General features: G+C 40.5%; 1 protein-coding gene across 3 annotated transcripts in view; it reads left to right on the plus strand.

Moving 5' to 3' along the window:
* The first annotated feature begins 300 nt into the window (after positions 1 to 300).
* BCLAF3 (BCLAF1 and THRAP3 family member 3) overlaps positions 301 to 26,326 on the plus strand; it is a 31,823-nt gene continuing 5,797 nt past the window's right edge. Inside the window, exons 1-10 of one of the 3 annotated variants that reach the window (XM_080612257.1) lie at positions 301 to 441; positions 8,095 to 8,168; positions 10,258 to 10,836; positions 11,180 to 11,845; positions 13,950 to 14,128; positions 15,333 to 15,447; positions 15,615 to 15,678; positions 16,596 to 16,714; positions 18,445 to 18,559; positions 24,523 to 24,618. In XM_080612257.1, the coding sequence (XP_080468383.1) occupies positions 8,128 to 8,168; positions 10,258 to 10,836; positions 11,180 to 11,845; positions 13,950 to 14,128; positions 15,333 to 15,447; positions 15,615 to 15,678; positions 16,596 to 16,714; positions 18,445 to 18,559; positions 24,523 to 24,618 (1,974 nt within the window). In that variant the 5' untranslated portion in view covers positions 301 to 441; positions 8,095 to 8,127. The remainder of the gene's footprint in view (positions 442 to 8,094; positions 8,169 to 10,257; positions 10,837 to 11,179; positions 11,846 to 13,949; positions 14,129 to 15,332; positions 15,448 to 15,614; positions 15,679 to 16,595; positions 16,715 to 18,444; positions 18,560 to 24,522; positions 24,619 to 26,326) is intronic. The other 2 variants (XM_080612258.1, XM_080612259.1) reach the window with 2 other exon arrangements.

Consider the following 26,326-nt stretch of genomic DNA (forward strand, 5'->3'; position numbering starts at 1 on the left):
GTCCCGGGAGGGCGGTTCTTCACGGGCCTTCCCAGCTAAGGGGCTCCTCACAGCTCGGAATATCTTGCAGGAAGGGCCGCGGCCGGTAACGAGTGGCCGCAGGGAGCTGCTCAGCGCCGACCACCAGTAGGGGTTCGGCCCTAGTCAGTTCACGGTAAGCGCGACACCGGAGCGAGACGCCGCGGGGAAAGCGCCAAGAACGCGAATAGGAGGAGGCCAGAGCTCCGCCCGCCCCTCCTCTTCCGGGGTGCCCGCCCTCCGCCCGCCCTTTCTCTCCGCCGCGCCCGTAGGGAGCTGCTTGCGGCCGGCACGGCCCGTCGAGACCTGCCCCGCCTCCTCGCTGGGCACCTGCTCGGGGCGGAGCGGCGGCGCGGTGGCGGCCGCCCGAGTGAGCGGCGGGAGGCGGCGACAGCAGTAGCTCTGGAGGCGACCTCGCTGGGGGTGAGTGTGGAGCCGGCGGCGGCCCCACGGCCTCGATGGGGCCTGGTCAGGCCCCGCCCGGGCAGGCGCGGCGGGCGGCAGGGTTAGGGTCTGGCCCGTGTGGCGGAGCGGGAGGTGGGTGCACAGGGCCTGGTAGTGGTCATTGTCCCTGTCAGCGCCGCCTGCGCGCCCGGCACCGGACGGGGCCATCTCCCGCCCCGGCGATTGGGAAGGAGCGGACCAGACACTGGGGCTGCTGTGCTGGGCTGTGGTGCGCGGAGCTGCACCACCTCCTGCAGCGTCCAGTGGAGGGCCTGGCGGGCCCGAGAGGCGGCCGGGACGTGCCGCTTTGGATTCCCTCGTCGATCCGGGCGGCTCTGGCCGGCGGCGGTGTGTGCTGCGGAGGGGGGCTACTGGACCCATCTTGGGTCTGTTGGTGTCTGGGTGGCCTGGAGCAGCGGTTTCTGCAGCCCGCCTCTTACCGCGTGTGTGCATATATGTATATGCACATCGGTGCGTGTGTGTATTTTGTGGCACGATGCGAGCATTCAGCTCGAGCATTCAGCGGGGCTTGGGAGGGCCGGGAACAAAGCATGGAGCAGGCGGAACAAGACGCCGTGGGGCTGTCAGCGCTGTGCCCCTCGTGTCTTGGTGATTCTAGAAAGCCCTTTGCTCAGAGGCCCCTGAGTGAGCAGCAGAGCAGGGCTGAGGTTCCTGCTCGCTGGTAGCATAAGGGCAGTGTTTTCGTCTGAGGTGAACAAGGCATAATAAATACCAGCAGTCCCTGTTCCTAGCAACTTGCATGTTGTCACACACAAATTTACACCAGCTAGTGTGTTTATAATAACTTAAAGCAGTACAGGTATTTGTATAGCAGTCACATCTTGCTTTTAGTGTGTCTTTGGTCTAGCTTAATTCACATTCAGGGTGAGTCAAACCAAAGCAAAATGAATTGGATTTGACCAGATCTGTGGCTTTCGGTACTTCTTTGGTTGGTTTGGCTGATTATACACCATTATTCATACACATCTGAGGGAGCAGTAGTGTCTTGAGAGGAATCAGTGATAGCAGTCTCCTCACTTGGCTCAGCTCCATCTGGAGCAGCAACACCTAATTTTTACTGCAATTCTTAAACACCCCAAGTCACCTGTAAATTCAATACAGGTTCTTGAATTGCAATAGGATTTAAACCAAAGGCTACTGAAATTGCTGGGAGATTTTAATTGCCTGGTTACCTTCTGTGTTTGTGGGCCTCAAGGAAAAGCAAGTGTTGTGTGAAAATTTTGCTGGGTGTGGATGGCTGGAGGAAGAGCATGGAGGAGGATGCCAGGAAGGGAGGGGAAGAACTATGCAATAGGAATGGAAGGATCTCTGGTGACAGAAGCCACGTTGTGGCAGCCTGTGAGACACTGGGCTGGGCAGAGAGGGACAGAGAACATGGATGACTAAGTCTTTCCCCTTGTTTTCATTTCTTCACTCTGAAGGACTAATCAGAAGCTAAGAGGCTTTTTTCTGGTGTTTTGTTTTAATATTGGTGTTGGTGAGGAGAGGTGAAATTAATTAACTTCCTTTAAAGGCACACCCTGTTAACCTGATAAACAGCTGTCTGTCTAAGCGAAGTGTCCATGCACTCCTCCACATCTGCCTTCAGCAAAATAACTGGTATTTCTGCCACCGCTTTTGTAACAACAATCAAACCAACTCTCCATCCGCCTGCGCTGAGATGGGCTTGATTTCCTTTGCAGCCTAGCCTTGTGGGTGTTCACCTGTCAGAAGGTAATGTAGGCAGGGTTGGTGTCACAGCAAGCTGGCCAGCAGTGTAGTTGCATGCAGTTGGGTTTGCTTTTCCTCTCCAGTGGCAGCAGGCACTTGCTGTCTGCGGGGAAGGGAGGAAACATGCTGGGAGCCTTCCAGGGAGAGCTTATTTCTGTGGTGTGGCTGGGCAAGGCAGCCTGGGCCTCCCAGCCTCCTGGCAGCAGTGCTGTGTGGCATTGCTGATTCTGAATAAATAAGGGATTTCTTTTGGTTTTGTGGTGGTTTTGTGACTTAGGGTGAAAAAGTGAAGGTCTCCATCATGGTTTGTACGTGGTGGAGAGCTTTCAGTAGGCACGAAGTTGTTGTGGTTTGTCTCTGGGACTATGACAGGGCCAGATTTAATACTTCTGATGTCCCCTTAGAAACTGGTGGGCAGAAGTGGCTGAGGATGGTGCTGTGACATTTCAGGCTCTGTAATAGATGTGCGTTAAAGGCCTTTAATTCAGAGCATTATAGAAATAGAACACCAATACTTTTATGGGTTGTGGGGTTTTTGTGTTTAAAAAGAAAGTGTTTATTTGAGAGTGAAATATAGTGAAATATTTAATTTATTATGTGATACAGATTTGCAGTTTTATGCTGCTCAGTCTTTCCAAGTTGGCATTGTAATCTGTTTTTCTGCAAAGGTGAGGTACTGCCTGCTAATTAGTGCCATTAAATGGGTTGCTTTTAAATGAGAGCATGCTGAGCTTAAGTTACATGATCAGTAGATCTACTCAGTTATTTTTACTCCTTTGTTCAAATATGCAAGGGAATACTTTCTGTGTATCCCAAGGAATTACTTAAAATTTTAGTGGCCCATTAAGACATACTGTATGCTTCAGCTTAGGCCTGTGCTTTCTGTAGTAGGTTTTCATCCTCCTGTGAATGTAACAATTTTTATATGTCTACTCTGTATAGCAAGCAGAGGAGAGTGATGCTGGCATGCTGCCCCTGCATGGGATGGTTACCTCGCCAGCATGAGGCTTGGCTGTCTGTTACCAATCGTTGGTATTGGGATACAACTTGCATAAAGCCGCCTTCCCCAGCTGGTGCCAAAGAAAAATGATAAAGCTGCGAAGGAGGACAAAAAGTTCTCTAAAGCTGCAGTGGGTGTGGTTTCTGGAGGCCAGAGGCCCAGTTTCTGAGCTGACAAATGGGAGCATTGGAGCTCGCTGTGCTCCTTGGGTCGTGGCACATATGGCCAGGACCCCTCTCACACACCCCTCAGCCAGGGTGTTTGTCCGTGACTTATTGTAGCTCATAGTTTTCAAACCTGTTACATCTGTTCTGCCCTGAGGTAGTGTGCTTTATGCTGGGAGTCACCTATGTGGGCTGGCAAAGCTGTAACTCTGCTCCAGACATTACTTTTGTGCTGGGGCAGTGATGCTGGAGCATGGGGCAGGGTTGTGCTGTGCGCCTTTTGACGTATTTCCTCCAGCCCTTGCAGGGTTGGGGATGGTGGATGAAGGTGCCAGGTGGGAGCTGTGGTTTTGAGGTTGAAGGTGTTTGGTAGAAAAGTCAGGGAAAAATGTGTGTATGTGCGGCCAGTGCAGTACTGGGACTCCCTGCCTGTGGTAATGGTACCCTAGCTAGTCTAGGAAGCATTGGTTAAAGGAGATGTGAAGTCCTGTTGCAGATTCAGAAACATTCACGTGAGTTTGCTGGGTGATGTTTCTGTTCTTACACTCTTTCTTGGGCATTGGCTGTTGGAGGTTCTAAGATTTGCCCAAAAGCTGAATGGACAAGAACATGCCAGGCTTGTGCCTTGCTTAGACAGCGGCTGTGGTGGGCGCTACATGGGGCAGCCTTTGAAACAACTTATCTCCTAGAAAAGTTGCCAGTTCTATACTTCTCATTAAAGAAGAGCATAAATGGGTTTTGTATTGCAGGCTTCAAGATCTTTCCCTTTCTTTTTAAGCCTGGAGTGCCCCTGAGCTTTTAATTTGATTGCATTTCTGTCAAATACTTGGCCGTCTTAGTGCTGAGATTCTCAGTCCCTGGTTTCTCTTTCTTGACAGCCACTGCAGCATTACATGCTTTGGCATGTCCCTTGCAGCTTCCAGTTGATCTCTGCCAAGAAGACAGTCAATGAAAAGCTTGTAGCTGCTCCTTATCTTTTTGGGCAGAATGAGGGAATAGTGAGCTGGGTATTTTTTGCAGCACAGGTCAGTGTCTGTTTTCCTGCCTGCTGTGTGACCCAGCCTATGAAAGACTTGCTTATCCCTTCCTCCTCTAAAAGATTTGGGAGGCAGTGGCAAGAACGGTTGGGGAATCCCTTATGAAGGGGTGAGGAATTGCATCTCCCTTCGCCATTGGTGAAATGGCAGTTGAAGAGCAGCTCCAGGTCAGCTGCTGTTGACCTGCCTTTTGTGTGTCCTGTGTAGGGTTTCTTCCACGACCTATTGTAGATGATGGAAGGAACCCCGAAAAAACAATCCACATATTTATGGTCTGCTTACAGGAGAGTTAACTACTACCACTCAGTCTTATCTGCAAGGTTTTAGCTGTCTGGGACTTGATGGTGTGGGGCTCTGCATTAGGAAGAGCTCCAGTTCCCCTCCATTCAGCTAAATGACTGCAGTCATTTGTGATTTCTTGTAGTTCATGCTGGTGAAAATCAAGGAGATTGAAGGTTGTTCTGTTCAGGAGAGCAAGTTGTTTAAAATGTACAGCCTTTCTGATAGAACCTGTGTTCTAGTTGCACTTCCTGTACAATTTCTGGTAATTTTCAAATTGTGTCTCAAGATACTCCTTTCAGGTTTGTAGTAGATGGATAGTACAAAAAATTCACACTTGTCAAAGCACTCATCTCTCCAGGAGAGCTGGAAGCAGGCTTGAGGCCATTGTGGGCTGCTTTCAATTCCAAAAGTCAAGGAAAAGAAAATAAAAGCTGAGGTTTCCATTAATATTTAAAAACTACCTAATCATGGTTACTGATAACTCCTCCAATGAGTTACTTATGGTAACGAAGCAAGCACAAGCAGCACTGTGATTGTGATAATATTGCTTCCTAGTTAAAAAAATATAGTTTTTCATGTTTTCATAGTGACAGCATCCCTTAAAGTACAGTGGGAGGACTTGGAGAAATTCAGAACCCATATTGGTACCTCTGCTCCAATAGGACCTGGCTGCTGGATGGCTGACTTGGGAACTGTAGGGCATTTGCCTGGTTCAAGTAATTCTGCTATAGTCACTTCCTACCTGGTGCCATCCTACAAAAAGCTTGCTTTTGGGATGGAGCCATATTGTTGATCTGAGAGAAGTGATTTAGACCTGAATTTAGCAATGTGCTTACAAATTCTATGTAGAAATTAATTTTGTGATTCGGTTACACTGGGAGTCTTGATTGGGGTCGAGTGTCTGCTGCCTTCATATGCTGTGTATTGCATCTCGAATCTTGCAGTGAGGAAACAGTATTGTGTGGGTCACTTTTTAGGAGACACACTGAAACAGATGAACGCTGTCTTTCTACTAAACAAAAGGATTGTCTTTGAAAATTACAGTAGTCCTCTTTACCCTAAGGCAAGATCTAGGACATGCTGTCACAGACCCTTTTGTACTTTTAGTATGATTGTTCAGCCAGTCTAGGAAGAATAAAGAATCTCTCATTATATATATTCAGTTTTTAGCTTGATTGATCTGCGATGAGAGATGCTGGTAGACCAGGTTCTGTACAATGGTTGGGTTTAATAGTGCTTTTGTCTTTTTGGTGCTTACATAGTCACTTGAAAATAAAGGATAAAATTCAGAACTGAAGGGAAGACAGAAAGATTTTGAACGGCACATAAAACACTGTCACTTTTTAAAGCTTACAAGAAGAGAGCGTAGTAGTGATTCTTGAACACTGTTATTGAGATGTATTAGCCAGGGGGGTGTTGGTTTTTTGTCTCTGAAATACTGTTCAGTTTGGTAAGATGTGTTTTTTATGGGTGAGAAAAAACAAAGTATTTTGGTCACAATATTACTTTTCTATGAAAAATAATATTTAATGAGTACTGGCATTGGGACATCATATTTAACTTCGGCTAATATAATCTCCGAGTAAGCAAAGGGCCTGATGTTATTCATGCCATGCAGTCCTCAGATACATGCCTTTAGAATCCAAGATGAAATGCTAACTTCATATTTGAAAATTCAGGGAACAAATATTATATGTTGTCTTTGAGGTACTTTGGGTTTGGGTTTTTTTTGCTTCCCTATCATGCTTTGTCACATGGAAAGATTCATTGCAGAGCAAATGCTCTCCTGGTAAACAAGAGACTTCTGAGATTTAAAAAGGTACATTCAAGAAGGCTTTCTCCAGAACTGAGCTATTGCTATGTCTTGCGAATAATTGTTCAGTTCATTTATGGTGCAACTTAATGAGCAGGAAATGAATGTTTCCAGAATCACTCTGAAATGTAGTGGGTTGCTTGTGTAACATCCACCTGTGGTAGAAGGCATCAGAAGCATGCTTTGCATGTATTCTTCTGTAAGGTACTGCTGGTTTAGCCATGCGCTGATCATACAAATGGATATAGCAAGGGGGTAATATTTTATTTGACCAATTAGTGTGATTGAGGGGAGTGTGAGGCGCTGGGTCAGGCATGTGGGTGCACGCTACTTCTTCAGTTTCTTATGTGTCTTAAAGCTTGCTGGTTTTTCTTCCCTTTCAGTTGTTCAGGTAAAAGATTTAGTTAAAGAAATTATTTGAACACTAGGAATGTCAAAAAAGCCATACTTGGCCAGTCCAGACTAGTTTTCTGTTCCATGAGTGTGAGTCTGTGAGCAAATAATTACAGAAAATACCAAAGCACATAGAGTGACATTGACCTGGAACATTCTTCCAGTTTCAAGTGACTGCTTGTTCATTAATTTCAGAGCTGTTGATGGATCTGTTTTTGTATCTATTTATATTTCTGGCCTTTAGAGCATCTTGTGGAAGGTAGGAGCTGTAGGCACGGGTATGTGGTCCAAGTTCCTACTTTTAACCACTTACCTAGTAACTTTATTCTGCTTTAATCCTTGTGTTTGTTAAATAATGAATAATCATTTCATTCCTATTCACCAGCCACATTACTGGTGAGTTTGCATATAATTTCATTGCTTGTTTTCCGAGTTTCTAACATTTTTTTTCAAAGAAGAGCAGGAAGGGTAGATTCCATGGGTATTTTTGTCATTCTTCTGGAGCTTTTATAAGAAGGGATGCACAGAGCTGCTTCCAGGATTTAGAAGCAGTGCTTTCTGTCATAGTGCATCCATTGTATATTTAAATGTGTGTCTAGGTAGTAGTAAGTAATGTATAAAAATGAGAAGTGATCTTTTGCACATGTTTTTATGTACATGGATGAAGGGCATGATGATACAGCAGTTAAGATTTGATAGAACAGTTAAAGCTTACAGGAGATCTGTAACTATAGAGAAGTATCAGTGCGTATTACAAATTTGAATTTCAGTATATGTAAAGTTAAGAATATAACTTGATGTAAAACCATTTTTCTTTGTAAATTGGTTTTAAAGCTATCTGTTTCTCCCCTCTATCATCTGTGGCATTCAATGCATACTAACAATTACAGCATTTATTTCAGTTGCTGCAGCTTACTTGTGAGTTTATTAGCATTTAAATCCAAAGTGAATAGACAGCATTGAAAAATGGAGAGGAAAAGGGAGCAGTGGTCAAACATTTAAATCTTTATAAAGAAACTAAGCTGTACTTAAAAATCAGAAATCAGGAAAAAGTTACTTGCCTTAAAATGGGAATTAGAGGTAAAACATACTAAAATATGCCTCACCCCGACTTTGAAGCATCTAATACTACACTTGTTAAAAACAGCCATCCCTGCTGCAATCTGTAGTACCATTCTGTTACCAAATTAGTAAATTGTGTCATTTTTACAGCTTCAAGAAACTCACATAAACACATGAGAGAAGATGACAAGATCTAGATCAAGATCACCACGGTGGAAACCAAGGTAAATATTTATCTGTAACTTGTGTTCTGAAAGGTAGCTTTATATAGGTACTTCTAATTAGAACTGAAAACTGATGTAAAGAAAGAAAACTTCAGCCAGAGTTGCTATTTATAAGGTGGGTTTTTTTTTCCAAACTAAACAAGTGTAACTTTTTTTCCCAGATTACAATTTTATTATGATTTTTTTTCTTCTTAAAGCTGGAGGTGTTAGTTTTGGTGTCTGCCAGGAACCTTGCTCAACTCACATGTTTTGGAACTACTTTAAGCACAAAATCCAAGCACCAAACTGGTTCAGGTTATTTTTACTCAAACACCGCCTGGTGCACTTAGTGTCTGTAACTCGCTTCTGGTCGACAGGGAGAGCCAGAAAATACTACTTAGTTCAAACACTTCAGGCTTTCTGAGCCTTTGGCGCTGATCCACAAATCGATTTTTAGCGCAGTTAGCTTTGCCTTGCAGCGTAACACAAACTGAAATAATGGGAGTCAATGCCCTTCTTTTTGGACAGTAGCCTAGTAGTGTATGTCATTGGTGTTTGTCACCAGAATAACATCTGGGTTACTGCATGCTGTTAGTTACCCACCTAATCTTTAGGGCTTGCAATGCAATTTTGAGGTTTTAAAGGAGGCTAGAATACGATTTCATGCTTTCAAGAGCTTGAAACTACTTTTCTGCTGGTTTTGGGTTGCTTTTCTAAATAGACTAATGAAGTTGTGATGACCAAGACAAAGGGAGTTTATTGAATAGCAAAGAAAAATGTGGAGGGGTTTTTATTTCTTTGTTTTTTTAAAAGACTAATCCTATCTATTTCCATACTAGATTGATAGTCTGGAATATGTCCTTCTAGTGAAGAGCAGGGAGGAATGCCCCAGCTCTCATTAAAATGCAAGCCTTAACCAGAACAAGATGGGGTGGGAGCAGCAGTATGGGCACTATTGGAAGTTAGCCACTATAGATTTGTGAAGGGCTGTGGTTCTAAGTTTGAGCCTTTATGCAGAAAAGGAGCAAATAGTTATGGCAAATTGTACATTTGAAATATGTGGACAAAGATAGTGACTTCCTTGAATTTTTTTCAGCTTATATTCTTTGGTTTTATTGAAGAGTGTATTGGGAGTATACACTGAATCACAGAGTGGTTTGGGTTGGAAGCGACCTTAAAGACCACCTAGTCCAACCCTCCTACCATGGGCAGCAACACCTTCCGCTAGACCAGATTGCTCGAGGCCCTATCCAGCCTAGCCTTAAGCACTGCCACGGGTGGGATGTAAGCAGAACTGTTAAGCCTGGGGATGGCTTTCTGGTTCTTACTAGTGGCTTGTGCTGGTTTTTCTTCATTTAAGGATATTTTGGCTAAAAACTCCTAGCAGGTTGCTTTCATTTTTGTAACTGTAGGAGAAAATGCAAAGCTGATTTGGTTCAATTGAGTGGATCTTAGCAATTCAGTCTTTAAAATCAAAAACTGTAATAAGTATGGAAGTGCGTACGTATACATATGTATAGATGTATGTATGTGTATACACAATTATACAGAAAGACCAAAACCTCTTTCTCAAACTTGATCTTTTCTGCCTACCTGTGTGATATTTTAAATGCAATATTTTATAATGTTTTCAGTTTTTGAGGTGGTTTTGTCATGCAAAAAACCCAGAAAAAGTTGTTGGTTTTATTATTTCTTCCCCTCCATTTCTTCATATGCTTTTTGCCCTTTCCCCTTCTTTTTCTTGGCACTGGAAAAATATAGGGAATGCTTGAAAGTGTGAAAATATGCATAACAGTTGTTTTCTATGTAGTGGAAACTTCATATATTTTAAATTGTTTTTAGTTTTAAGTGAAAATATGCCAAGAGAAAAATGATGGACTTACTGCTATTTTGAATGGGTATTCTTACTGTGAAAACTTTCCACAGAGTAAAAGTAAGCTTGATACTGTAGCCAAGAAAATGAGACTTTGAATAGCTTGTTTTTAATTTTTTTTACCAGTTGATTAAAATTGTGTATTAAACTATATTTCCTTAGGGAATAGCTATGCTCATTAAGAGGTTGATTCAATTTTATGAGACTACTCAAAAGTGGTTTTTATTTTTGCCTTAGGTCCTTATCTCCAGCATTTAGGAGTCCAGAACACCATAGGCAAAGGCATGCTCATATTAATTATGACTGTGAATATAAAAGCTTTCGTAAGGACCCAAAGAAGCCTATGCCTTGGAGAATAGAAGATGAAAAATACGGACAAAGCAATTTCAGGTTTGCACCTCATGGAAATAACCACCAGAGAATATATGAACGTAGATCACCTTCACCAAGCCTAAAAAGAATTCCCATGGAAGATACTTACTGTCATAAGCCCTACAGAACACATTCATCTGAAAGAACTGAAAGCAGTAGGAGATGCCAGTTACCACCAAAATACTCAGAAATACCATATAAAGAGCATGATCGTCCATTTTACCAACACAAAATGGAAGACAGATACATGTTTGAGCACTGCAAGCTCGCTGGAAATGAAAAAGGAATGAAACCTTTTCATAGACCATTAGGGGCTTCATGTAAACTTGAAAGAAAATGGCATGAAGATGACTTGAGGCACCAGAGGTTACATGAAGAGAAGTATGGTCAGTCACCCAGAAGAGTTTCTGATGAATTTACGGCAAGGAGCTCTTTACAGAAGAGGTATAGGAATAAAATAATTAAAACCTGGGTATTGTGGTATAAAGCCTCAAGTGAAAGTCTGTTTTCATTATAGTTGAAGATACCCACCTTGAAACACGTTGGCCACTTTGTAGGTTAATTATGGGCGACCGGTAGTAGTGAAGTATTTGTCTTTTAAGTAAATCGTATTGATGGCTAGAGTATGAAAGAATAATATTTCCCTCTTAAGAGCCCCTGCACATCTGTACCTTGGCGTGAGGGATTATGGGTTAACTTGCCACGCATTCTGCTGTCCAACATTCTGCACATATAAGTTCTCACTTTCTTCTCTAGTGCAAGTGTAAATTGCTTTATGTCAACACAGGTATCCTGAAGATCACGATTACAGAGAATATGGGCACACGTCTAAAAGGGCTAAAGAAACGGAGAGGTATGACGGTGGAGAAGTAGCAAGAAATTCCACGTGGAAGCAAGAACGTTCTTTTCCACCCTACCAAGAAAAGGAGGAGCAGAGAAATTTGGGTTCCCAGTCCCACCGATCGGCTGAAAGGGAGTACTCGGAGGGTTCAGTCACAAAGATAGCCTATGAGTACAGTCACAAACGGCGAAGGCATCTGGATGCGGAAAAGCCTTTTTCAGACGATAGAGCTCAGAAGTATGTGAAGCAGGAAGACCAGAAATACAGTTCTTCTAAGGGTGCCCGGAATAGCAAAGAGTTAGATTACTTTAGCAGTGGAAGAGCGAGACGGACTGAAGAAGGGCATGTTGAAGCACCTGTTAAATATAGTTCAAAGAAGGGCTGCAATACTTACATTAACTCTTCCAAAATGGATGTTGATCTGCGATCTTTTAAAAACAAACCAAAGGAAAGAGTAAGGAAAGAAGGGGAATTCAGGAAAAAAGTAGATTCCTCCAATATCCAGCATGATTCAAATCATACTGTTTCAGATGTGAAAATGTCAGATGTCAACTCTAAGAGGGAACATCTCACAATCAAAGTGGATATGAAGAAAATTGTGGCCAAGTACAGGTACTGATTTCCCCCCACCTCTTTTTCCCAGTCTCTTTACAGTTTATGAATGTTGGAGAAAAGCATGGTTTCTTTACGAGGTAACCAGAACAAACTAAGGTTGTACCTTTTTAAATTTGTTTAAAATATTAACTTTCCCAGTTTAAAATATTAACTGTGCTTTCTTCTGGAATATGATTGCATTTTCTTGACTACCTGAGTCATCCCTCATTTCTTCCAAAAAGCAGATAACCTTTAAATTACATAAATCTCAGGCACACACATTCAGGTGTTCAAGATCTGAAGTTCAATAAAGCTGTCAAAAAATGATTGCTCCCTGGGTTTTGTTATTTATTGTTATAAGAAATCAAATGGCAATCTGTTGAGGCATCAGAACTGAAAAGCAGTAGAGTTTGCTTTTGTCTGTCTTCTGTGCAATACTTGTGGTTGTGTTTAGCATTCCCAGTGTGACTGATTTGGGAAAAAAGTGGTCCTGCTATGAAGATTTAGATGATGGATACATGGTAGAGAGTAAGCAGCTTGGTTTGTGTAAATTTTTGTGGGCTTTTCTGGTTTGTTGCCTTACTGTTGCAGACCAGAATGTCATATAGTGGCAGTAATCCCTTTTGGAAGGAATTACCTTCCCTTCCAAAGCTATCAGGCTTCATTTTAAAGGTATTTTCCCTCTTGTCCCAAATAAAACATCTGTGTATTTATTTTGCCTTCCACTATTTCAGGAACATGTGATACAATGGAGATCTGTAAAGAAAAGTTGCTCTTTATATATAAGGGGCTAATATTAAAGACTAAGGAAGGGTAAGTGGAGTAATACCCTCCACCCCTGTGCTGGGAAAGCATTTAACTGCCTGAATGATAATGTAAGGAAAATAATGATCGTTAAGTTTTGTTGCAAGCCCTGAGGACAACTCCTGTATCTACTAAGTCTTTTGCTGCTGATTTTAAAAGTTATGCAATGGACATGGTAATTATTTAAAGACCGAATAAAATTACTACATTGATTACAGCAAATTTAATATGAGGAAGGTTTGCTTCCACGGTCAGAAATGATAAATACCTTATTTTTTTAAGACAAGAACACTAGTTGTACAGAAGCTGATGACTGGGAATATTTGTGCTGCTACTTCAGGCATTTAACAAACACCTGTCTTGAAATTACTCAGCTGAGAAGAACACTTCCTTTACAAACCTGGGGAGCAGGTAGATAATTAAAATCATCTACAGTTGAGATTGCTGGGATTCCCTCTTGCATGCATTTATTTCCACTTTACTGGGTGCAAATAGATGACTTGTGGCACCTGCTAGAGGTTATTTCTGATAGGATTTTTGTATGAAATCCTAGTCTTGTATGCTTCAAATACAGGATGGGCAGGCACATGATCACTTTGCAGGATGCACAGTAAACAGAGTCTTTACCCTTAAAGCTTTTACATGGGCTGTTTGAGTTCTCAATTTATCTTTCCAAGTGACAAGCATTTTTCTTGAAACAAGCAGGATTTCTAAAGTGTTAGCTTCCTTGTCAAAATAATTCTGAAGCAGCAATGCAACCATTTGGGGCATAAACACTTAGAATGAGTAGAATTTCACAAAGGGATGCTAAACGCGTTCTGAAGTTCACACACTGCCACTGGAAAGCTGTTTCACGAGGCTCAAGTGATGATTCAGTTCCCAAAGATTCTGTGAGATTTTAAAATCTCTGACCTGTTCTTGAAAATTGTCTGGTAGCTCCTTATAAACAAAGACACACAACATTGCCTTCCAGAATTATATTAAAGTAGTATATCAGGATCTTCATTTGCCTTTATTTGATGATCTAGATGAATTAAGTTTAAAATTCACAGATTTTGTATTACATACTTTACTGGAACAAGGATTCCTGAGAGCGTAGTCATACCTCTTTGTATTTTGTTAGAGCTTTTCTTCCTTATGGTCTTAATGAGGTTTTTTTATTTCATTAAAAAAATTAACAAAATGAGATTTCAGTTTTCATCACATTGATTCCTTGAATTAATTTCTTCATTTGTTTCTTTTTTTGTTCTTCTTATCTATCTGAAGTTTTAATATGGTGAATTCTTTCAAAGTGAATATATGTAACCTTTTATTCTAGGAGTGCTTCTAGTCATACTACAGAGAGGCAGATGTCCCATGATCTCGTTGCTGCTGGCAGGAAAACTGAAAATTTTCATCCGGTGTTTGAGCACATGGAATCTGTTACACAGAATGTTGAAAATGACCCATCAAGAGAATTTACTCAGGAAATAATCACAATTATCCATCAAGTTAAAGGTGGCTGTCATATTTGGGGTATATGTATGTGTTTGTACATTTGTAATTATTAAAACCAAATCTAATGAATTAGATATGCTGTCCTTGTAAGTACAGTGTGTTTTCCTTTGATTTCATTTGTATTTTGGCTTCATTCTGTAGTAAGGAAACTGTAGGCTGAAGATTTAAAGTAGTTGGATGGGGAATGATTTTAAGAAGGTCTCAGTCCATAACAGGCATTACTGTGGAGTGTTAAGGTTGAAAAGATTTTATACTTGTACTTAAGACTAACCTGCTTGTTTAGGAAACAAGAATCATAGGATGGTTTGGGTTGGAAAGAACCTTCAGATCATCTAGTTCCAAACCCACTGCCACTGGCAGGGACGCCTCACACTAGACCGTGTTGCCCAAAGCTCTGTCCCGCCTGGCCTTGAAGACTGCCAGGGATGGAGCGTTCACCACTTCTTTGGGCAGCCCATTCCAGTGCCTCACCACCCTCACAGTAAAGAACTTCTTATATCTAACCTGAGCTTCCCCTGTTTTAAGTTTGAACCCGTTACCCATTGTCATATCACTACAGTCCCTGATGAAGGGTCCCTCTCTGATATAAAATAGAATCATAGAATAGTTAGGGTTGGAAAGGACCTTAAGATCATCTAGTTCCAACCCCCCTGCCATGGGCAGGGACACCTCACACTAAACCATGCCACCCAAGGCCTCACCCAACCTGGCCTTGAACACTGCCAAGGATGGAGCACTCACAACCTCCCTGGGCAACCCATTCCAGTGCCTCACCACCCTCTCAGTAAAGAATTTCTTCCTTAGATCCAATCTAAACTTCTTCTGTTTAAGTGTGAATCCAGAGAGGAGCTTTGCTGTAGTCACAACTTTCTAAGTTTATATATAGTTCCTTTAATTTTTCAAATTAGTGTTTAGACTGCTGCATCACGTTCAGTGTTGAATGTTATTTACAGTCGAGTCATTGGAGTACTACTGTGGTAGAGCTGACAAATAGTGAACTTCCTATTGAGCTTAATCTTATTTGATAAGTTGGGCTGGCCTAGTCTTTCATTTGTGAATGTTAAACTGCAAGTGGAAATAGTTTGAATTTTAATTTCAGAAGTTGTTTTGGTGCCCTTAAGAGTTAGTCTTTTAAAAGATACAATCTCCCACTGTGCGTTTCAGTTACTACAAATAAACATTCTTGTATTTAATCTCTTCCCAGCAAATTATTTTACATCTTCTGACATAACTCTACATGAACGGTTCTCAAAAATTAAGGATAAGCCAGCTGAAAATATGAATGAAGTGAAAACACGTTTGGATCCAGAAATTCACAGGTGATTGATATACTTTTTGCCTTAATTTATTTGCATTAAGATAGTTAATCTTCAGTAGACTTTAGACAATGTAAAATGTTCTAGTGTTTTTTCACTGACTCTAACCTGCCTGCTTTTGCTATTTATAGTGATGGCAGTTGGTTTTATGGAATGTTTTTGTGTTACAGAAGGATTGACATGTCTCTAGCAGAACTTCAGAACAAACGAACTGTGCCATCTGAATCTCCCCAGGTACCTTGATTACTTAACCTTTCTGGCAAACAGTAAGTTAAAATAATATAAAGTAAGCAAAATCTCCCCTTGCTATTGGTACATTACTTCTACACGTTTTGAAGACCATCAGTAATTCTGACCATTTTGAGAGAAATGCACACTCAAGCATATTTACTGACGGCATAATGGTGGGAGTATACTCTGTTCACTGAGTAAAGTGCAGATGTGTTCTCCAGAGTAGGTGGGGTATGGTTATTCCTGCTGCTTGATTTCGTATCTTTTTTAAATAATGTAGGTACTAAGTAGGTGACTGACATGTGGCTTTTACTTTACCTCTGAGATTAGGAAAAGCCTTAATGTTTCTTGTACCCTAATGTTAGGATGGCCCGACATCCACATAATTCCTCAGAATGCTATTTTATTCCATGCTTTCATCTGGGGACATTCTGTCTTCCCCTTCCAAATTATGCTTACTGTGATAGTTATGGTTTTTTTTTTTTGTTCTTCTATAGTACAGGTACGTGGCGATTAAACTTAATGAAGTATAGTAAGAATAGTAGAACTTTTTAAGATTTACTGGAATTCATGTCAGTATTTTTCCCTTGGCAACTCCATGCAGAATTCCAGAGCTCTGTTCACTATTGTTTGGAAACTTGTAAAAAAGCAGATGGTGCAAGAAAGGATAATTGTTTAGGACTACTTTTTATTACTGTTTTGGACTTTGGATCTTTGGGCTGATGTGAATCCATCCTGTGTAACAGTTGAACTATATTATGTTGAACTACATTATGTTGAACTATATTATGTTGAACTATGAACAGTTGAACAAGGTTATATGCAGGATGCAGCCCCCGAAGGACGTCACATCAGAGAAGAATCACATCAGTGTTTAGTTACTACTAGCTAATTTCACTTTAACCCATCCTCTTAACTAGAACATTGTAAGAGTGTTAGAAGATCCAAATGATCTACGGCATGATATAGAAAGGAGAAGAAAAGAGAGACTGAAGAATGAAGATGAGAGAGTGTTTCATTTAGATGGTGTAACTCCAAGGTAAGTGGCAAATGAGTCATCTTGGGCCAGGCCTCTAGTTCTCTTACATTCATTTTTTGACCCTGCCAAAGTTATGTTCACATTTGTTGCGATTCTTTTCCATAGTTTGTCCTTGTTAAGTTTAACTCTGACTGAAAGTCAGCTGACATACATTGCAAACCACTCTGTAATGAAGTGTTACCTTGAAAGAGGTTAAGCTGCAGAGAGGAAAATGTGGAAAGTAAGCTCAAACTGTAGCACTGAGTGGAAAGAGGGGAGGAAGAAATAAATTTAAAGATGCTTAATTTTTTTTACATTCCTTGAAGTACCATGTAACACCATTCTTTTGGTATTTTGTAGTTTCATAAAAGCATTTGAGGATGAATACGTTGTTGAGTTGCCTTGGTTGTTTTTTAATGTCATGTGGCATATCAACAAAGAATTGGGTTTTTTTTTCTGGTTCTTGGAGAATTCTGTGAAGAAAAGCTAGATTTCTGGAGTGGCTTTACTGCTTTGAATTCCTCCAACAGTTTTGTTAAAGGGGTTTGCCTCAGAAGTGTTTGCTAACCTCAGTCATCCTGTTTCACTTTTGATGCTGTGAGGTTGATTGATTAGAGAGATGACTTGACTTGTGTTAGAAGAAATGTTGATTTAAAGAATTGCCAGAGTGTAACAAAATGTATTTACACCGTAGTAATGATTTGCAGATCACTCTTAATGTGCTGCTGTTGTTCATTTTAAATGCAGTCTATAATGGCAGATAGTGGCAATGTACACATTTAGGAAAGCTGACTTGTGAAGCTGCAGAAGAAACAGTTCTTGTACTTGAGATTCTTTTAAGAAAAAAAAAAAGTAGAAGTTATCAAGTGTGCCTGGGGGAGCATATTGGACTTTTGCATATAGCTTTTTGTGTACCTGGGGCCACGGCTTTAGTGTATGTTTGGCCTGATTATTTGGAAAGGGTTGGTTGGTTTGTTGTTGTTTTTGCCAATCCCTCAGTTCCTGTCTTGCTTGCCTTTTGTGTGTGCCAGTCAAAGTGGGAAGTGCACGTTTCTCTAGCAAGTGTGGCTGTCCTGGAGCTCTATGTGAGGAGGACTTACACTGTCAGAGTAATGTGGACAGTGTAATGTGGGCTGAGGGTGGTAATGGTATGAACAATGAGTACAATTTTCGTGAGATTGGGGTTTTTAGTAGTTTCTTTAGGGGATACTGGCAACACCTATGAGCTAGTCCAGTGTGCCTCTTTTTACTTTAGAAATTTATTTTACAGCTATGGAAACTGTTTCTGTATATCTCATGTGCTCTGATTTTTAATTGCTTGTGGTTACTTTTCACGGTATATGGTTTTTTTAGAGATTTACAGGCACTTCTGTAGTAGCAGTGTGCTGAGTGAAAGAATAAAAACAAGTAAGCAAAAGCCCAAAGGCAAGAACACCCTGTTTGCTGAGGATGAAACTGGAGCATGTAGCTGTTTATCTGAGCTTCTGTTGCATTTGGGATTTCATGAAAAGGAAAGTTCTGTGCAACTTTAAAGATAACAACATAGAAACTGTAAAGATAACAGTATATAACTATGTAAGCAATATAAAGCTGCTGAACTGCAAGAAGCATTTCAACCAGCAGAGGGCAGCAATGACTAGCCATGCAGGCCTGCTTAAAGTGCAGGAGTTTGGTACACTATGGCTTTTAATTGTTTTCTCTCTCTCTCTCTCTCTCTCTCTCTCTCTCTCTCTCTCTCATATACACATCAGGAACCACGAAAGCTGCACTCTTTCAAAATTACACAACTCTCAACTTGATGGCTTCCAAAAGCCTATGAGGTTCATCAAGCCACCTTTCAGAAAATTTATTGGAAAACCTCACCTGGTAAGCCTAAATGTATAATTCATAGCTTCTGCATTGTTGTTCTTGCATTTATAACGCTTTTTTCTTTTCTTTTTTTTTTTTTTTTCCTGCATTGTCTGTGCTAATGTAAATCTAACCATCTGTTTTGTCTTGTCCTTTTAAATTTCAAGTGAGGCTTTATTATCTTCAGACATTGCTCAACAATAAAACTAATCATCATTTCGTAGTCCTAATGCAAGAGTGCTTGCTCAGATATTTGTTGAAGCTTAGATTAAGACAAGTGAGCTAAATCCACTTTTATGACCAAATGCTGATACAGCATAAGTTATTCTTTTGCTTTTGCATGCCTATACAGTACTCAATAACAACTTTCCTACTGTTTTTTATAACCTAGCAGTGAGTTGGCCAGTGACTTGTTGTTTCAGAAAGCTAATTTAGACTGGTTCATTGGGTGAAATCAAAACAATTTTTCAGCTAGCCTAAAAATAAGGTGATAACTTTAGATTTCTTATTGAACAGCAGGACCAGGTCAATCTAAAGTTTTGAACTAAATTTTACATTCAAAATTACTTACTGAAATTAAGGGGCTTTATGAAGTAAAATTTCATATTGCTTGTAGCTTTGTAAAGAAATTTGTACCTAATACTGCATTTCTTCCACGTAGTGATGTACTTCCTAAACTAGAAAATAGAAGGCCTTGTTACTGAGCAGATAACATGAGGTAATGTTGAGCAGTTTGAGAAAAAGAATACTCTCCTGCATTCTAGTTGTCGGAGGTTGGAAGGGAAGGTCTGAATCTTGTGTAGGTGGCATTGTCACTAGAACAGTGTTTCTCCTCATTATGATAAGTGTTCTGGAAAGCTCTTACTTCAAATAAAAACGAGTAACATCACAGAAATAAGTAGAAATGTCTGAAATAATGTTCCTAAGCTACTCCATTGTATAACAGTCTGTCCTTATCTGTGGTGATATTGTGTCTATCAAAAACTAGTTTAGGCACTTATTCTGAGACTATCTTTCTGTGGTGTACTTTAAACATCTTGCCAATTTTCAGTATTATACTAGGTCGAGGAGAAATAAATTTGTCTGTTGGAAAATTCCTTTTAAGTAAATATAGTAATCTTTCCAAGAGCTTGTGCTTGTTTAACTTGGGGAACTGGGTAGACCAGAAAAGCTTTATGTGCAGTATAATTCTAAAACTTTTTTTTTTTCCTTGTTTTCTTCCTGGTGAATGCAAAATAAGGAATAGACTAACATAAATTGTAATAGTTTATAGTTTGTAATTAATATTCTATAGACAAAGTTCTGACAATCACTGAAGTGTAGCTGCCATGCAGATACAATGGTGCATCTTCTGATGTAAAGCAACACAAGTTTTTAAGGGTAAAAATTACTTAAGACTAAGATTGAAGTCCCCAAAACCAAGTAGTAGTTGCTTATTAAGTAACTGTATTGGGTCTGGCTGAGATGGAGTTAATTTTCCCCATAGCAGCCCTTGTAGAGCTGAGCTTTGTATTGGTGGTGGTAACACACCAGTGTTTTGGTTGCTGCTGAGCAGCGGTCCACAGCATCACTATCTCTCCAGCATTCCCCCTCATCAGTAGGCTGAGCAAGATCTTGAGACACAGCCAGGACAGCTAACCCCAGCTGACCAAAGAGATATTATATACTATATGACATGTCCTTAGCAATAATAGCTGAGGGAAAGGAGGAAGGGGGGGAACATACGATATTCACTGTTAAGAGATTTGTCTTCTGGAGTAACCGCTATGTGTGTTGAAGCCCTGCTTCCTAGGAAGTAGCTGGACATTGCCTGCTGATGGGGAAGTAAAGAATAAATCTTTTGTTTTCCTTTGCTTCCATGTGCAGCCTTTGCTTTTGCTTTATTAAACTGCCTTTGTCTTGACCCATGAGGATTTTATTTTTTTTTTAATCTTATTGTCTCCTCACCTCCCTCCCCCATCCTGCTGAGGAGGAGAGTGATAGAGCGGCTTGGTGGGCATGTGGCATCCAGCCAAGGTCAACCCACCACAGTAATGTAGTAATTGCAAATAAAAAGGGGGTTAGTTTGAAATAGAAATCGAGTTATTGTTAGATTCCGGAAGATTGCATTTTAATATCTAGGAGTGAACAGCAAACACACAGTGTTTTGAAAATCCTGCTCTGCATTGAGGAGTAATATGTTCAGAACAACAGTAGCTATGAAAAGCATGGGGTTTACAAATGCGAAGCATTGTAAGACTTATTTCTAGAGAAGGAGTGGGTCTTCATGAAGTCAGCCATGCAGAAGCTGGTTTGCAGATAAGTAGGAAGATAAAGTGCTTTAGTTGCCATCCACATTTGTCAGTACAAATAATATTAATCAAAGCTTGCCAACTGGCTCAGAGGATTTACGGCGTTTTTTCAAATGTGTCCACAATACATTTAATTTGTGCTTCTTAATTGCATCTCCTCTTCTTTTTTTTTGTATTTCTGGCCTTGCCTTTTGATTATTCTGCTCCCGGTGTTAGTTTTTCTGTTTATCTAGAATGTCTAATGCTCAATATGTAAAGTTAATGCAAAAAGGGCAATCTTTACCTAGTCAGAGCAGATCACTAATAACTAACTCATATCAGAGACAGTAGAAATAATTCAGCTAAGTTAGCTCCAGTAGTGTTGCACTTGCTGTGGCCTGTAGGTCTGTTGTGTGGGAATATATGGTCCTCAAAATGGCTTTTCTCGAAGAAGTTCTTCAGGTTTGGATACAATTGGAGAAAAGCTTATCCTAGTGGGGAATAGCTCAAGCTTGATCTCCATATACGTAAGCTGCTAGCACTGCTTTAGTATTTGTTGTGGGAGTTGAGTGGAGTAACATCCAAGCAGCCAACTGTGGTTTCAGCCGCATGTATCATTTCTGTGTTGAGTAGGCTTTCAAATAAATTCAGATCTCTGGGACTGTATCCACTACTACTTTGTTTGGAAATGTAATGTTAGTAGAGTTGAAAGCAGCCTTAGGAGGAAAAAAAAGAAAGATTGAATGTAAAGGGCTGCTTTCTGCAAGAGGACAAATGCTTGGAATTTGCATTCAAAGTCTTGTATCAGAATAGTACAGTTCAGGTGTGAGCAGTGCTGAGCAATTTGAAACTCTAAGGACCATGACTAAAAGGCAGTGTTTGGAGAACAATGCAGTGGATTTAAGATGTGGTTTGATGGGTCACCAGAGTATCAATGCTGGATCAACCACATCTTTTTACATAGGCAACATCCTAAAATGTATACATTATTTGAGCACAGCAATACACGGAAAAATTGAGGAAGAGTTTGAAATGTAAGCAAGAGCTAAGAATACTTGTTGAATAAGAAAGTCAGTTTTGTGGTTTTGCTCAGTGTTAAAGATTCTTGGGTAGGTACTGGTTCAGTTGGTTCCACAATCCAAGCAGAGCTCTCCAGTTCTTGTGGGAAGCTGTTTTATTCTGCAGAAGGCTAGCAGTAGTACGTTGTATTGACAAAATTGTAAAGATGTGGAAAAGCACATGAAAAAGTATGCAGTAGACATCTTTTAAAACTTTTACACGTGAAACTCCATAAACAATTTTAAAAGCAAACCCTGCGAAATGCAAAACAAAACATCTGATGGTAAACACTCCTTTCAGGTTTATTTGCTCTTGTTTACGGGTAAATATTGAGAGAAAAGTAGGCCAGAGAGCCAGGTTTCAGATGAGAAGCATAACAGTGCCAAGGCTCAGAAAATATAGCAATAATAATAGTATCTGACAGGAAATCCACTGCTGCATCTTAAATTGTAGCACAGGATTTAAAAAGAGAAGTACTTTATTGGGTAAATACTTGTACATTTTTGTCTCTGTTAGTAAAATTTCTTCGTGGCTTTTATCACTGCTTGAGGAGTTGTGTGTATCAGCATTGGTAAAAAATGGATGCTCAAACTGTCAGATCAGTAGGTCATATCTGATGCCAGGATGTTGCCTAATGTGCAAGCAGGTAATATATTGGTCATATTAAGATGTCCTTATAGTGAACTATCAAAATGTGATATTAACACCACTTTTTGCTTTTGTTAACTGGATATGAATTATTAGATTTAAACACAGAAATGGTGTTGACTTGGTTTGCCTGCTTTTTGGTATGCCACGATTAACCGATATGAAGTTTTTAGTACAAGGTATGAGCACCTTTTGCAACAGGCCAGTGAAGGGGAGTGCTTCTGGTGTTAATATTCAATAATTGGGGTTTCAGCTTAAACTTGAGAACTTGTGCCTTGAAGGTGCAAATGCCTGTCCAGCCTTGGTTGAAAGAAGTGTCCATTTAGCCTTGCACCCTATTGAGAGAAAGGATAGCTAAAGAGTAGAAGACCCAGGATAAATATCTACTTGTACTTCACCATATGTTTATTTTATTTAAAGCTTCAGGTTAAGGAGATTCCTGAAAAGTAGATTGCTGAATCTTTGCATCAAGTACTTCTAATGTTTTTGTTTCCATGAATATACTTGAATCTTGAGGAAGGTGGGGGTGAGGAGGGGTGTATCCAGTGTCAGTTAAGATGAGCTTTGGTTTAATTCCCAAAGGTTTATTTTTTGCTGTAACAGGAGATTTTCTTGTTTATTTTTTTTCCGTCTTGCTGAATTCTCAGCTTTAAGGAGGAGCGTACTTCAACAGGGAGCTTCCTGATTTAATTATGTGTTATATGGAGAAAATTAATTCGATTTCATGGAATATCTTTGTGCTGTTAGGAACTCCCAGCTCCCTGCTTAGTCTAACATGCTTTTGCCTCTGTGTATATTCGATACCTTTTTTTCTTGGAAAAGCCATTTTCACTGCTTTGATCTGGCTTTATAAAGGATTTCTTCCTCTTTTTTTTCTCTGCTGAATGCCCTCTTGCCAAGGCATTTTAAGAAGCTAAATAGCTGACCTGTAGGCAATAATGTATTTAAAAAAAAAAGGACAAGTTAACTTAAATCCCAGCTAACTTGGATTCTGACACTGTTCTGTTGCATTTATAGCTCCCGCCCCTCCAATTAGTAAGAGTAGCAAATCTTAAAGTGTTTTGTGCCGCTGAAAAAAAACCCAAAACAGTAGAGTTCAGCAGCATTGGGACGCTACTGTGATTATTCAGGAATGGGCCAGAAACAATAAAAAGAATTTGATTACTGAGAGTTTGATAGCAAGGCCATTCTGTCTGCATTAGATGATTTTAATGTATATATGCCAGTATGGAATGCTTGTGTAAATATCTATAATCATATACAATGATGGAGGATGGTATTTCAGCTGGAAAAGGGCCAAAATATACAGGTAGGACAGTGGCTGGAGGAGTGCTCTATTTTAGGCAGCCATGACTGACTGCAGCTGTTCAGTGTGTTGACACAACAATTTCCACACCTCTGTGCAACTTGCTTTTGAAATTGTGTGTTTCTGTGGCATGCAAGTAATCTTCATATGCTGTCCTGTAATACAGAGAATCTTCTAAGGACCAATACAATGTGTTACACATTCATTACCTGGTTGCTGCAGTGGTGTGTATTGTAACAGTGCATGTGTCTGCTCTAAATATGCTAACCTATGGTGACTAGGTGTTAACCAGGGATGTCCAGAGTATTGATCTTGTTGCCCTTATTCCTGACTATTATAACAGCCTGTCTCCCTTGCTTGCTGCACATGCAAAAAATTGAGGCATCTGTTCTTGGGGGGGGGGGGGGGTCAGGGGTAGAGAACCTTAAGTGAGTTGTTATTTGCTTAGATCTCTCCAAGAGGATGATATTCCAGTAGGATGGTCTATACTGTCTTTGGCTTATGTAGGCTCTGCCGTTGTTTCAGCCAGCCTGGACTCCAGGCCCTATGCTCTTGTTATTCTGGTTCCTTCAAAGTGTGTCATTGTGTCAAATGCTACAAGGTTGAAAGAGATACAATATTTGTTATTGTAACCTGTACATTTTGTGTGTTTTGAATAATTCAGTAACATTAAGCTAATAACTCTGTTTTCCTACTAGAATTCTTACTATTCTTCAAAACCGAGTGATACTTACCCTCACAGACGCATTAGAGGACACCTTGAAAACACAGGACCCTTTAGAAGGCACTTTAAGGTACAGATCAGCTTTTATCAGATGTATGTTATGTAAAATGGTGATTTGATCCTGTTGAGTTCAGTAGCAGGAGACACATTTTTGAAGGTATTAAATGTCATGAAAAATAGTGGGAGACTTAGCTTTTAGTAGGTAAGAGGGCTGGCAGTGGATTGAGCAGTGTTGTCCAGTATTGTATCCATGCAGTTGAAATAAATAAGTTTACTGCAAAGCTGAGAATGAGAATTGCAGAAATTGGACAACGGCTACAAAGCTCATGTATCCAAAAAAACTAATCTGGTCAGCTTCCCGGTTTTTACTTGATGTGTGTTCATAAGCTTGAACTATTACCCTAGACCAGGTTATATTGCTTTCAAAACTGTGTTACTGTTATTAACCCTTTCATATAGGGATTTTTTAGGTACTAATCTCTTGGATATACCCTGTGTACTGCTATCTGTGCATTTAAAAAAAATAAATTCAAAACTATGAAGCTTTGATCTCGGGGTCTCAAGGTGGTAAGGGGGTGGCCAACTGTTCTTCCTAGGGTAGTGCAGTGGCTTTCTAATACCTTTGGATTGTAAAATGTATCATAGATTCAACAGAAAAAACTAAAAACACTTTTCTGCTGACAGTGGCATGCTATGCATGGATCCAGTTAGAGTGATTTGTATTGGAAAAGTCTTAGTCAAATCTAGAACAGCTTGCACTCATTTTCTGCCATAAAATTGCCTCTACTTATTTAACAGGTGTGTTCTGAAGAGTAAAATAATACAAAGAATAGGTAGTCACCTTTCCTATTTTGTAGATAGTGAAGTTGAAGTAAAGCTTTGATGGCTAAGTTAAGGCATTTTGGATGAAACTTTGAAAAAGGGAGCAGTGTAGGTGTGGGTGTTTTGCTGTAACTTTCTGGTTTTTGTTTCTCCCCCCTCAGACTAAACATAAAAACTGTTGGATAAAAAGGCTTTCAGGTACTCCTATTTAGATATGCTTTGCCAGTCATTCTTAGATAACTAAGTGTCGTGGTTTAAGCCCAGGCCATAAATCAGAAGCACGCAGTCCACTTCCCCCCCCACCTTTCTTCCCTCCGCTTCTGGAAGGACGGGGAGGAGAATCAAAAGAATGCAACTCCCATGGGTTGAGATAAGAACAGTTTAATAACTAAGGTATAACGCAAATCACTACTGCTACCACCAATAATAATAATGATAAGAGAAATAACAAGGGAAGAGAATACAACCGCTCACCAACCGGTACCTCACCCTCACCCCGCAGCATTCCAGCCCTTCCGGGAACTCTCAGTTCTACATCCTGGGCATGACGTGCTGTGGTATGGAATACCTCTTTGGTCAGTTTGGGTCAGGTGTCCTGTCCCTGCTTCCTCCCAGCTTCCCCTCCTCCCTGGCAGAGCATGAGACTCACAAAGTCCTTGGCCAGTCTAAACATCGGTGTTATCAGCTCTGTTCCCAGGCTGAAAGTCAAAAACACAGTGCTGCAACAGCTACTAAGAAGGAGGAAAAATGGCTGCTACTGCTGAACCCAGGACACTAAGCTACCACTATCAGAAAATGCTAACTTTATTCTGCTAAAAAAAAAAAAAAAAAAAAAAGTCTTTTTCCAAGCTGAAGTTAGCCAGTTTAAAGTGTCAGCCTGACAGAACTGTTCTAACTGTAGGGACATCATATAGCCTTTCAATCATTATCCCCTCTGTATTGTCAGCCTATGGGGG

The sequence above is a fragment of the Psittacula echo genome (assembly GCF_963264785.1).
Source record: "Psittacula echo genome assembly, chromosome: 3".
Classification (NCBI taxonomy): domain Eukaryota; kingdom Metazoa; phylum Chordata; class Aves; order Psittaciformes; family Psittacidae; genus Psittacula; species Psittacula echo.